Here is a 12,701-nt window from a genome sequence, read left to right on the forward strand (position 1 = left end):
AGGAGCTGTAGCATGGACAGACTTAGGATACTACACCTCTGCTGCATAACAGATACTCTTGTATGCTGTAGGCACCACCATCATTATCTCAGTTCCAGTTGGGTCTTGCTGGTAAGCATTGACAAGTCACACTTCTGCATGGAGCTCACTTTATCTTCATCAGGAGGTTGTAGGGCTGACTCAGCCCTGCTGGGATTTGCACCAGTGGTTCCAGGATGTCTGGGTATTTCAAACCTAAGGCTTAGACCTCTAATCATCCTCTTATCTAAACTGCCTAACATCTGAGTCTGCAAAATTGGGTTGGAAATCTCACACAAACATGCTTCACCCAGTAGCACTTCTGTGTTTATTTGCCAGGGAAGCTTGGGACTACTGGTGGGCACAGAAGATTCAGCTTGGAAACCACAGGTTTAATCAAAGAATTGCATGGAAGGTCCAGTCCCTGACTGATTGGAGACTTGCTTGCTAACAGCTGGAATGGTTCATTCTTTGGGGCAGAAACCCAGTGGCAGCACTCAGTGAGGCAAGTATTGATCCTCCCAGGGCTATAAGACTAGAGGATCCCAGTTATTTTATATTTATTTTTGAATCCGTGGGGGATGGAAGGAAGATTTGTTTGTTTCCTTATACCTTACAAAGAAGCAGCCTCATCCCCTCCCACCCCCACCTCCCCCAGTCCCTATTGCTTGGTTCATATGGAAATTGTTCAAATTAACCAATGTTCTTAGATTTTTTTCAACCAAAAAAAAATCCAAAGACAAGTAGTATGAGGTTCTACAGCAGCCCAGCATCTCTCTGAATCCTTCCCCAAGCAACATTTTCAATGGCACTTGGCCACGAAGTCTAGAGAGTTCAGAGATACGAAACTCTTACAGGTTTTATGGGTAGGTGGTTGAATGGAGATGACAGACTAAATTAGCACCCCTATTGCGAAAACTAGTGTTGTAGTGTTAATTAATTCCTTGACAAACAGCAGAGGATCTTCAGCAGAGTCTGGGTCAAGGGGAGCCAAAGGGCTTTCTGATCTCCCCCAGCTGTGGAGAAGCTCCAGTTAAAACTCTCACTTTATCAGCCATCTCATTGTGCAGTGGCACCTTGAAAAACAAACAAACTGGTTTTATTTGTTCCCTGTCTCTCAGAACTTCTTGCTTATGTGACATCTTCATTGATAACTTATGTGCATGTGGAAGCTCTTCTGTATTTCCTCTTTAGTCTCATTTCTGAAGGAAAGGAGTATCCCCTGGCTTAGAGCCATATTGGATGGGGTGATACAACAGAAAGGAAACTTTCCAGTTTTGTCCTCTAGTCAAGAAAGAGGGCTGGTGTAAATAATTCCTCACAAATGAGTGCTTTGATATGTTTGGCTCTTTCAGACTATCTGGGAGTAGATGCATTATAAATTTCTCATTTTAACTGATGTAGCAAATCTCTGGAGAAACCAACTGCTGCTTGCTGCACATCTATAGTAGTTAGCCAGATTCCTCTGTTCTGATTTGTCAGATAGAGTGACTGATGATGTTTGTAAATGTAAATTTTAAGTTTCCTCAAATTCTAGTGTGTAAAGCTTCAAAACAGTCATTTTCTATAAACACTGTTGCTTGAAAAAGTCCTGCCACTTGAATATCTGGTGAAGATGAATGCTCATTGCATGCAGAGTTGGCAACGAAGCACCCATCTATAAACATAGAGTTACTATTCATGGAGATTTCTTTTATCCTCTTTCCAGTTGTACAAACACACCACTGCCACCACCCCCGGCAATATTGCATTGTAAATTACCCTCCTTTTAAAAGCCCTCTCCCCTTAGTGCTTTTCATTCAGGAGATGGGAGACAGCCCTGGGCTTGTCTTCAGATCAAATACAAGCTGCAGACTGAGTATTCACCTGAATTATATGAACTTCTGCTGTAGCTATTTACTTGTTGTGATACATTTGCTTTCCTTGATTAACTAAGCTCCGAGAGGACACATCTGCTGCAGTATTGCCCCCTCAAGGCAGTCCATCAGCCCTCTGTCACATCTTTTTCTCCTACTTTTTCCTCGGCTGATCTTCTGTGGTCTGCTACGCTTTTCTGTCATATGTTCATGATCTCTGTTACACAGGGGAGTCCTGGGGCAGGGAGCGTGTTGTGGGGGTTGCCCATGAAGGAGCCCTATCACGTCTATCATGCAATGGACGTGAGAAATATTTAGAGACACAAAGCGCTGCAGTCTATTCTAGGTAGTTATGTAGTGCCTTTCTATAGCATCCTATGATGCTCCAAGGTCTGAGTGAGCAGACTGGTCTCTTGACTTTACTGGTGTTTATTCAGCATCTTGGGTCTGGTCCCTGGATACTAATGTGCTAAAGTCCTTTAACATATTAAATATATATGTGTATATGTTGGACACTGCAACAGGCTGCCCAGAGAGGTGGTGGAATCACCTTCCCTGGAGGTGTTTAAGAATCGTGGAGATGTGGTTCTTAGGGACATGGCTTAGTGGGCAACATTGCTGATAAGTGAATGGTTGGACTAGATGATCTTAGAGAACTTTTCCAGCCTTAACAATTCTGTGATTCTATGTTCAGTGCTATTTTATTAGAAATTGAACAGGACCATGATTTGTGGTTAAAATAAATACAAAGCAACATAATACAACACACTCTTAGATCCACAGCCTCTGCAAGACATTTTCCTCCGCTATAGTAAGTACTGGAGGTGTTTACTGTATGGTTTACTATGTGTCATCCAAAACCCCTCCATAAACAGCTGTTGATTTGCACATAGGAACCGTGCAAGGGAGAAAGGAGAGCAGGAGCCTTAGGCTGAGGCTTTGATCAGGGCCCTGGGAGAGCAGCGTGCCCCCACCACCCAGCAGACCTCATGCCATTGCCACATCCCATGCCCTGCAGTCCTCACCCAGCGGTGCTGCTATCTGCCACTGTGTTCTGCTCCCCGGCCCCTCTCACCCTTTGAAGATTCCCCATTGTTTGGGCTATTAACATACTTTCAGGGTGGATGTTTATCTTTTTTGAAACTTTTACAGCAGGCGCATTGTTAAAGTGAACCCTTGGAAGCTCCTTGCAGGCGAGCACCACCAGCGCCCTTCGGTGAGCGTAGTGCAGCTCTTCCCTTTATTTGATCAGCTTCAAATACCTAACAGTTCTGTAAGTAAACATTTATAGATCAAATCAAAAGCTCGCAGAAGGAAGCACTCTCGATAGATTAGAAGCTAAACTGATCTAAATTAGAAGAGATGCAGAGATAACCTTGCCTGGCTAAAAAGCATATACTATCGGTTGCACGCAGATAATTAAATGAATGAGCCCTTTTCTATTGAACAACTGATGTGCAATTGATAAACTTAATTAATAATTAACTTTTTAATTAAATATCAATTTAAAACAAGTGTGGTAATGTGCTGCTTGCATTTAATTTTGCTGTCTTTTCTTCATTAAAGAAGCGTCATTAGGGTTACAGGTATCTGTTTAAGATGCCTCTGTGCACTGCACAGGGAATAAATGTGTCCGCTGGGCACTTGCCAGTGAGGAGATGGCAGTAAACAACAGCACACAGAGACAAAGCCAGCATGCAACTTCTAAGAGGCAGCAGGAACTGCAGATAAAAGGCACGTACATTTCGATCCATAGCTTTCTCAGCAGCAGAAGGCCGACCTGTTGTGTGCCCTCGTTTGCATAAGAGAGGCTGCAATAAGTATAGAGGAGCTGAGCCCCTGTGGCAGCCCTTTAGGAAGAAGGTCCCTCTCCAGCTTTATGAATGGAGTGGCTTGGTGAAGGCAAGGCTAAATATCCAGAGCCATCAGTTATTGCCTTGTTTCGGAAAACAATCCCTAATAAGTGAGGGAAAGCTGCGATCTTCTTGCGGGCGTCTTCTCACATGATGCCTTAGTGCAATTCCTATTAGTGCTAATGGGGTAATTGGCTCCCCTCAAAGCAAACTCCCTATAATGCATCCACGTAACTTGATTTGAGAGTGTAAATCCCATTAGCCTGAATGGCGATCTTCTCTGCCTCTCATTTACCCATTTGATCCTGCAAGCACTAACAGCCGATCTCGTCTCCCTTTGGAAGCGATAAATAGTCATCGGACTTCCGCTAAATGGCTCTCTGCTGCCTTCCAGATCGTTCCTTCCACTGTCCTGCATACAGCGAGGAGCAAGGCAATGTGCAGAAGGCAGGAAATTGGGTTTGCAAACTGGGCAAAAAAAGGTGAAAGGCTGCAAGAAATATTTCCACCAACCCTGCGCCTGCTCGCAACAGGAGAAACATTTGAGCGCCTCGCTGAGGATGTAAGAAAATCTTTCCAATGCAGTGAAGGAGGATCTGGGTGAAGATTAAGGGCTGCTATTTTTTTTTTTTTTTGCTGTTGATGACTTGATTTGTTTCCAACTGAAAGAAGTTGGATAGAGGATAAGCCAGTGGGCCCTGTACTATCTGTCTGCAATGTGGGGCTTGAAGCCAATTGGAAATGACTCTTCAGAAGGTACCATCTTGGACACGGCACCAGACACCTATCCGGTCAGAATACACTGCCAATGAAAGGATGATTTCTTTTCCTGCTTTGCCTCATAAGAGGATATTCTTGCTTCTCCACATGTGAAGGGAAGATGGGTCCCTCCCATGGGGAATGTTACTGCTGGCCACCACTTCCTTTCTGAAAGCCCCATTTGAAAAGGAGGAAATAGTTGGTGGAGGAAGTTCCTGAAAAGGAATCTTTCAAATCCTTATTTTTGTCAGGTTTTTTGCTTTCAGGGGACACCCAAATACGATGGAAATAATTGGCGTGGCTGCCTCAAGTGATGGAAAAATTACAGAAAACTGCAAGGGGTGTGACAGCAAGAAAACCGGCTTCTACTCCATTTATTGTACAATATTTATCATCAACCCGTTTTGTATATTTTGCTTTCTTTTGTGTAATCTTATCATCACTGGGGTTGAAAACGATGTGATTTTTCTCCTTTGAGTAGTTGCCAAAAAAGCACTTACGTCGGAGTATTAGTGTATCATTTGGCTAGCACATCACATAATGGTTTTTTTACAGCAAGTATTTAACCATGTTTTCATCCTGTGGGAAAGAATGATGGGTCTGTTTTGTAAAAATAAGACCTTGTGGCAATGTGGACATGCGAGAGATAGAAACATAATGCAACAAATTAGTTTCAACCCACAGAAATGAGGTAGTCCAGGCTCCATATACATTCAACAGTGCTGGTTTTTCTCTCTCTCCTTTGTCTCTATTTTTGTCTCTTATTTTGAAATGTGTTGCCTGATTTTATGGGAAAACTTTGCAAGCAGAACCTATTAGAATTCAAGCAGCCACCTACCTGGTTTGGGTAAACAAGCATATGTTCTTTGCATACATGTAGGTAAAACAGTGTTAATGAGAATGTGAGAGAGGGAATAGTTGGGAGTGCCATGCAGCTATGATCAAATTCATCCATTTTGTGTGATTCGATGCAAGCTCATGGTGTTATATCAAGAAGCAAATTAGCTTTATTATAGGCTGAGAAGGTGCTTTGGTTTTTAGTGACGGTATTGTGAAGTAGGATAAATTTGATCATTCTAATGTCATCACAGAAAATGAAGACCTGGAGCAAAAAATGGTTTGTCTTTAGGAACTTCAGAAATAATCAGTTCACCATTACAGTTTCAAGTGATCCCATCAACTCTTTTCCAAACAGCAGCTAAGTGAATCTCTATTATAACCTGAAACCTGCCATTAACTTGAAAACCATTCGTGTCGCGATCCGCATCTTTCCAATCTGTGTGTTTTATAACCTGCCCAGAATAACAGTTGCGCTCACCTCCATTGAGAGGGGAAAAAGAATGTTTAGAAATGGGAGAACTTTATTCTTTTTAGTGAAATATCCCGGTGAGCTGTGACTTTCTTGTCCTTCATATGTAAAATATCATCAGGCTCTCTCTCTGTTTTCACAAAGTAACTGTATAATCTGTTTGATGTCCACCTTCCGTCTTCCTACCAGCTGCTTATCCTTTTCTGCAGTTACATGCACATTCGTATTTTGTCATGTCTGAATTCAGACCCACAGTCTGGAAATGCCATGTACGTGCCTAAATGTACTTATGTGAGAAGTAGAGTTAAGCATATGGCTACATGATTTCTATGTTAAAAAAAAAAAATAAATGCCATTCAGTAAATTTATTAGGGCTTTATAATGAGTTATCATCAGTAGTTGCACTAAAATACAACTCAGGGGGAAAAAAAAATCCATTGCAAAGGCTTTGTGACAGAGTGGGCTTTTTGTATGTCTTTTATTTGCTTGCTAATTTACAACATTCCATAATTCTGGCCCTTCTAAAAACATCTACGAATTGTTCTCCAAAAGCCTTTTATCCTGGAAGGTGCTGGACAGCCACAGAGCCTGATGTGAGGCAGGGTGCTCGGAACCTGCCCTTTGGGTGTGCGAGTCAGTCCTTTGAACCATCGGGTTTTATGGCAGCAGGAGCACACCTAGGGAGGGTTTCTTTAGGCTGTTTTAGTACTTCAGGACAGGGACTGTCCTGTTTTGAAAAACAAGAAAGCCCCTGTTGCATAATGCCACTCTGTTGTACTACAATAACAAGTCATTAGAAAATAGAAGTGGGAGTGAGAGATGAAGGCTGTCCCATTGTGTCTACAGTCCTGTTAAGGAGGATGCACCCAATGGCACAGCAGTGTTTTACTGACCAGTTTGTTTTCCCATCCAGTTTGCTCTCCTAACCAATTTTGCTCTCATCGCAGGTAGAGCTTCACCTTTCTTGTGCTGTAAGAAGAGTGATTAAAGGCAGCTGAGAGAAGGTGAGTCAATGGTGACTAAAGACCATGCATAAATTCCTAATGAATGGCTAGCAGGGGAGATAAACAGCAGAAACATGAAGCAGCCTTACTATACTGTGAGTAACAATTTATCTTCATGGGAACGTCACCACTGTGTTATATCATTTCCTCTCCAGATCTGGCAGTGGAAGTGCAAGACCTTCCTATAATGGGCGTAAGGTGATTGGGATGTTTCTCATGGCTGCCTTGGAAGTGCATCAGCCGTAACAGAGCAAGAACTTGGGGCTAGGAAAAGAGCTAATAAAATGACCTTTGCAATAGTGTGATCAAGTCAAGCCCACCAAAAAATGATAGGTGAGGCAAGAGTTTGCTCAGGAGCTGTGTCCTTCCCGCAGGGCATTACCGGGCAGTCAGCTAGATAGGAGCAAACTTGCAACACTGGATTTTTTTGGAGGGCTTGTGTTATCCTTGATAAAAATCTCCGTGGTATTTGGGGCAGAATGGCTCTGCTGGATGCTCCATCCAGCTCTTTCCATTACCTTTACAAGTATTTTCATTGCCACTCTGCCAAAATCACGGTGTTTAGTTATCCTTGCTTCAAATAAAATGCTTTGGTCTGAATGCATCTCCTTGAACTTGGGGGTGTCCTTCTCTTCGCAGGGTCGGATCCTGCACAAACCCCAAATGCACATGGCACAAATTCAGCAGTGAGTGTTGCCGCAGGGCTGCTCACATTCCTTGTAAAAGACATTGAAGTCCTGTGCAGAAAAAAGTTTAAACAAAACTTAAACTTCTAGAAAATCATTTTATTTTTCTTGGAGGCAGAAAATCTCCCTTCCCATGATGAATTCTAATTAATTTTTGGGAAATATGTTTGGTTTTTTTTTGCAAGGTCTTACAATATGACAAGAGCCAAAGGACTACTCAGAGCCTTGTGTTAGATCAGACATTTAAGAGAAAGATTTGCTTTCTTGGTTAATGTGACTTCTTTGAGCTTAAAGATTTGAATGCTCCATTTCTTACACGGGGTTTTTTTTCCCCTAAAAAATGTTTATCTTGCTGTCTGAAGTATTTTGTGAACTTTGACTTTTTACTGCTGTAGAGGGTGTCTTTCAGGTAAGTTCTTGTTTCTTGCATTTTCTATTTTACAATTATAGGGATGTAAGAGAAGGAACACGCGTTTCAATGAAACAAGCATCTGACATGAACTTATGGTAAATGTATTTGCTCTGCCTGTTTCCTGTTTGTATTGACTTTCCATGAATTTCCTGGCACACGTACAGATGAGTATATATAGGAATATGGCTGGCAACAGATACATGCAACTAATGGTAGAAAATGGTCAGGGGTAGGGGTCAGTTTCATGCTCTCTTTGGTGTCCTGCTCTAAAACGTTGATTGACTAACAAGGTTTACAGTCATCTGACAGGTACATTCACTTAAAGCCAGATGAAAGATGTAATTTCTGTTTTTCAGATGACAAATGCTGCAGTGAATGGTGCCAGTAACAAAAATTAGATGCAGAAAATTAAAAAAAGATATCCAAAGCCATTGCAGACTCCTTACTGGCTGTTTGCAGGGTGAAAACAAAATTCATTAAGTAGATAATTTGATCCAAATGATTTGTCCGGTCGTTGATGGGGCTAACAGGATGTCTGGGCTTGTCTAGCAGTTTGGTTAGAGTTACAGAGATGAGGAACATGATGCAGAAATGTGTTTTTTTAGAAAGCTGCTCTCTTCTTGGCTATGAAGAAAGCACCAGTGCCATATCATGAGACCTTTCCCAGTCCAGACATCGAATGCAACCATTCAGTTAGAAGAAAATGGTACTAATAAGGAAGTGGGCCAGTGTGTCTTGGTGTTGATCCCATCACTAGTATACTAAAGCACAAAATTGGAACCCTACTTGTAGGAATGGTTGAGGAGCATTTCCATGTAGGTTGGATAAACTATGCTCATCTTTGGCACCACTCTATAACATGGAAATCAGAGTGGTTTTGGAATATGCATTTGGAAAACCAGGTGTAGTATGGATCCAGTTTTTGTTTCATCCAAATGAGTGGATCTTAAAGAGTACAGATTTAAGAGAAATGGGTTTGGCCAACAATGAGAGCAGGCCAGTAAATTCCACCAGTACCAACAAACTTCTCTGGCCTTACATACAGTTCAGAACCATCTCCAAACTCAGGGACCCCCTTGGCTGTGGGTTTTATGTGTCACAAAGGCTGGCTCTGACAAACATTTTTAGAATCACCATCTGTCAGCTTTTCCTTCAGGGATCCCCATTTACAATAGCTTGTATCCAGGCCATGTGCAAATCCCACTGGGCTGAAACTTGGCCCTGTACTAGGTTGGCCTGGATGCAATTAACAAACACAAAATTTATTCAATTTAGTTTGGCCAAAAATATAAGATTCTTTTGTTTGCAGATGCTGAAGTTGAGATGCCTTTCCAAACTTATCAAGGACAAGGGAACCGTTTTGGAGAAAATAACAGCCAACCCCAAAGTCATCCTAGAATTCAAGCTGAACTGCAAACCTAAGCACCAAATCATTTGTGAAGCTCAGAAATTGAGTCCATTCTTTATTTCTTTAATTTTCATTACTGTCTCTGAAATTCTAGTTGGGCTCTAGACAGAAACATTGGAAGAGGACACCCAGCACTCACAGCATCCAACAGGAGCAGCAGGAAGCATCAGATATTGTTGGGGAATTCTTCAGTTCCAGAAGTTTTGGAGAAACATCTGATCCAAATTCTGGAGTGGAGGTTAGAACTCATGGGGGCACCTCTAAATCGCTTTGGTCTGGAGATCTTGTAAGATCCAGATCTGTCCCTCTTGATGGTCCATCTAAGCCCTCTATTTTTCGGGACTTACTTATCTGACTCAAGCAGGACAGACCTCACGGTGCCTGATTACTCTGTCACCATTAGCCCTGATCCAGGGATGTGCCGTGTCTCTACCTGAGTTGTGCGATGGGATGAGAAGATAAAGGTGAGATCTTCTGCACATACCTAGCAGCAAGGAGGCCTGAGGCCAACAGTTAATGCAGTGCAGGAAGAAGTTCACATAGGCACTGATCAGCGTGGTGTAAAATATTTGCAGATGTTGCCTCCCCCAGGTTGCTTTACTTGAAGAAGTAACACTGGAACATTATGTATATATTTTTTTACTAATTAAGGGGAAGCTGCCCCCAAAACCCCCAACAATTTGAAGACCCAGAGGTGCAGCTGATGTTGGGTCACTCCTTCTCCCTGTCTCCCAGCCATCCCCACTGCTGATGGATAGGAGCAGATGGGGTGCAATGAAGCCACCAGCACCCTCCACTGCTGCAGGTTAGTTAGTATGCTGGGGCTGTGCGGTTCCTCTGCCATCTTCATTCACCTTAGAAATGTGGAGTTTGAATGGTTTATCTCTATTAATCACCAGCTCAAAAAGCTTTGTGCACCAAGGGCCACAGATAATTAACTTCACTATACTGCTTGTCTTATCAGTATCAACCTCTTGTCCTCCTGTGAAATAGTTAAAACCATCAGCCCCTTTTTACTTTTCCATTTAACTCTAATGCTTTAACACTGATGTTCTAAATGGCTCTGCGATTCATACTTATTAGACAAACCTTTCTTTCTGCATCTCTTATATTTTTTGATAATTGGCCATGTACGTTTCTAAGGGGCTCAACAGCTTTTCATGCCACTATACTAATAATTAAAGGTTTCTCACAGCCTTTCAGATTTCTCTTTACCTTCTTTTCTTTGATAAGTATAATTTGCTGTTTAATTTAGGGGTGGGGTGGGGGTGAGGAAAAGTAGTGAGGCTGACTGAATAGGAAAATATTTTGTTTAACAAAACTCACTAATTTTAAACAAATCTCCATTGCTTCCTCATTTTTGTCACTCCTCTTGCTGGAGACACCCTCCCTCCTGCACTGCAAAGAGAGAAGTGGGGAGGCAGGAGGTGAGAACTCCATTCTTGCTTGGTTTAGCCCTCTGCTGTGCTCATCTCCTTATCCCCATTGCTCCTGTCACTCCAAGGAGCTGATCTGGGACTGGGCCCTCGTGCACTGGAGCTGGGTTCCAGCTTTTCATCTCCCAGGTTGCTTTCAAAGGGATGTTCCTCCCAGAGGCTTTCTTAGCTCCATGTCTGCCATTCGGCTTTCACATCTTATTTAGTGCAGGCTAAATCGGGGTGATTGTGCAATTGATGCTTATGCTGTTCAGTAGTTTTGCTCCATTTCATAGGGTTTTGTCTCCTGCCTGTCTCTCCCTGTTCTTGAAGGCTTTCTTCCTTCTCCCATTTGCATTACTTGAGTTTTTTGCTTTTATTTCACTTGGTTTTTTTGTGTATGTTTGTTTTAATCCAAATTCTTCAGTTCTCAAACTAATACCTTCTCTCTTCTGTCTTTAAGGTTCTTTCATTTGATTAATTAATTAATAAGGGAATCTGCTGGGGTGAGTGATGTGTCTGGAGCTGTTCTTGTCCTAAGCAATACAGCCATCCCATGTAGAGAACGACCCCAGGGGCATGATCCTGCGCCCATGGAGAACTCAAGGACAAAGAGATTTTGGATCTCTTGGCATCACCCCTGGGTGAGTACCACTACACCAACCGAGGGAAGGCACTGAGTATGGGGCAAACCTGTTACTGTTTGTTATCTCTGCTTGCCCAAATGTTGCCTACTTTAAAAGTGGTGTTTAAGGGCTTCTGGAAACAGAGGAGGACTGGGTCTGGGGCAGTGACAGTGCTGCTTTCTCCGTTCAAACAGGTGAGGCCCCCTGAGCTCGGAAGACCCAATGACTTTAGTCTTCAACAAAACTACTCTGAAAAATAGTACTCGACAGCTCCCATTCTAATTTTTAAATTAATTCACTCCAGCTCCCTACCTCTTTCCATGCACATAAGTTCAACAAGCATTAATGCTTGTGTAGGATATGTGCTTTGAGTGACATGGTTTAGTGGGCACGGTGGGGATGGGTTGATGGTTATTGGATGATCTTAGTGGTCTTTTCCAACCTGGATGATTCTGTGATTCTATGGTGTACTCTGCTAGACCCCAGTTCCCGGAGTCATGCAATGGGAGGCCCTTTAGCTTTCCTTCAAAAGAAAACATTTACACAGTTTTGCAGAGAAGGATGCACATGTGACCCCAGTGCTCTGAAGTGCTTACACAAACATCCAATGCAGTTTTTTAAGGCTTGTGATTTTTACACTACCTCGTGAAGTGAGGAGGAGGTGGGAGCAGAGGGAAGAGCTGATCGTAAATTTTTCCTGTTGGAGATGGGTAGCGTGGTGTTGTGCTCCTTCAGTTAACACACAGTGACCGTTTCTTATCAGCTCCGGAGCTGAATTGCAAAACAAGTTCATGCAGAAGCCATTCCATTTGCTTTTCTTTTTCTTTTTTTTTTTTTTTTTCTTTTTTTTTTTTTTTTTTTTTTTTGAGCAAGAAATTCACACAACCTGCGATCTGTTCTGGGTTTATTCTCCAGTAGGGGAGAAGAAAAAGACCGGTGATGCCTCTGTAGTGAATAATTCATCCCATCCTCCTTGCTGGGTGCCAAGTGACCCTTTTGCTTAACTCTCGCTCAGGCTGGGGAGGAGAGCAGGACGTCTCCCGTATCTCCGTTAGCTGCTGGGGGTTAATAGGGGCATTCAACACACACATGCAGGCTCTAAACAGGGTCAGGGGGCAGCCAGCACATTGCGACCTGAAATCTGACAGCTTTTACTCATTCCAGGTTAGGTGACCCCATTTCTCTCCGGGTAACAGCCTTACCCGGTGCCCAGGGTGGGCATCTTAGGCAGCACGATGTCTCGAGGTGTTTCTCCTCCTTCCCCATTTCCAGTTGTCTGTCTCCCTCCACCACTTTGTCGCTCTGATGCTGGTGAGTCCCTACTTTCCTCCTCCTTCTCCCTAGTTGGTCCATTC

General features: G+C 42.8%; 1 protein-coding gene across 2 annotated transcripts in view; it reads left to right on the top strand.

The window, feature by feature from the left end:
- Positions 1-7,882: 7,882 nt before the first annotated feature.
- The window catches only part of LOC116654014 (uncharacterized), a 58,028-nt gene continuing 53,209 nt past the window's right edge, over positions 7,883-12,701 (top strand). The window contains exons 1-3 of one of the 2 annotated variants that reach the window (XM_085516343.1): positions 7,883-7,992; positions 9,207-10,732; positions 11,184-11,364. In XM_085516343.1, coding sequence (XP_085372469.1) covers positions 11,314-11,364 — 51 coding nt within the window. In that variant the 5' untranslated portion in view covers positions 7,883-7,992; positions 9,207-10,732; positions 11,184-11,313. Of the gene's footprint in view, positions 7,993-9,206; positions 10,733-11,183; positions 11,365-12,701 lie in introns of those variants that run through there. The other variant, XM_085516346.1, reaches the window with a different exon arrangement.

Source organism: Coturnix japonica, chromosome 15, assembly GCF_054131305.1.
Source record: "Coturnix japonica strain WE chromosome 15, WE-NBRP24, whole genome shotgun sequence".
Classification (NCBI taxonomy): domain Eukaryota; kingdom Metazoa; phylum Chordata; class Aves; order Galliformes; family Phasianidae; genus Coturnix; species Coturnix japonica.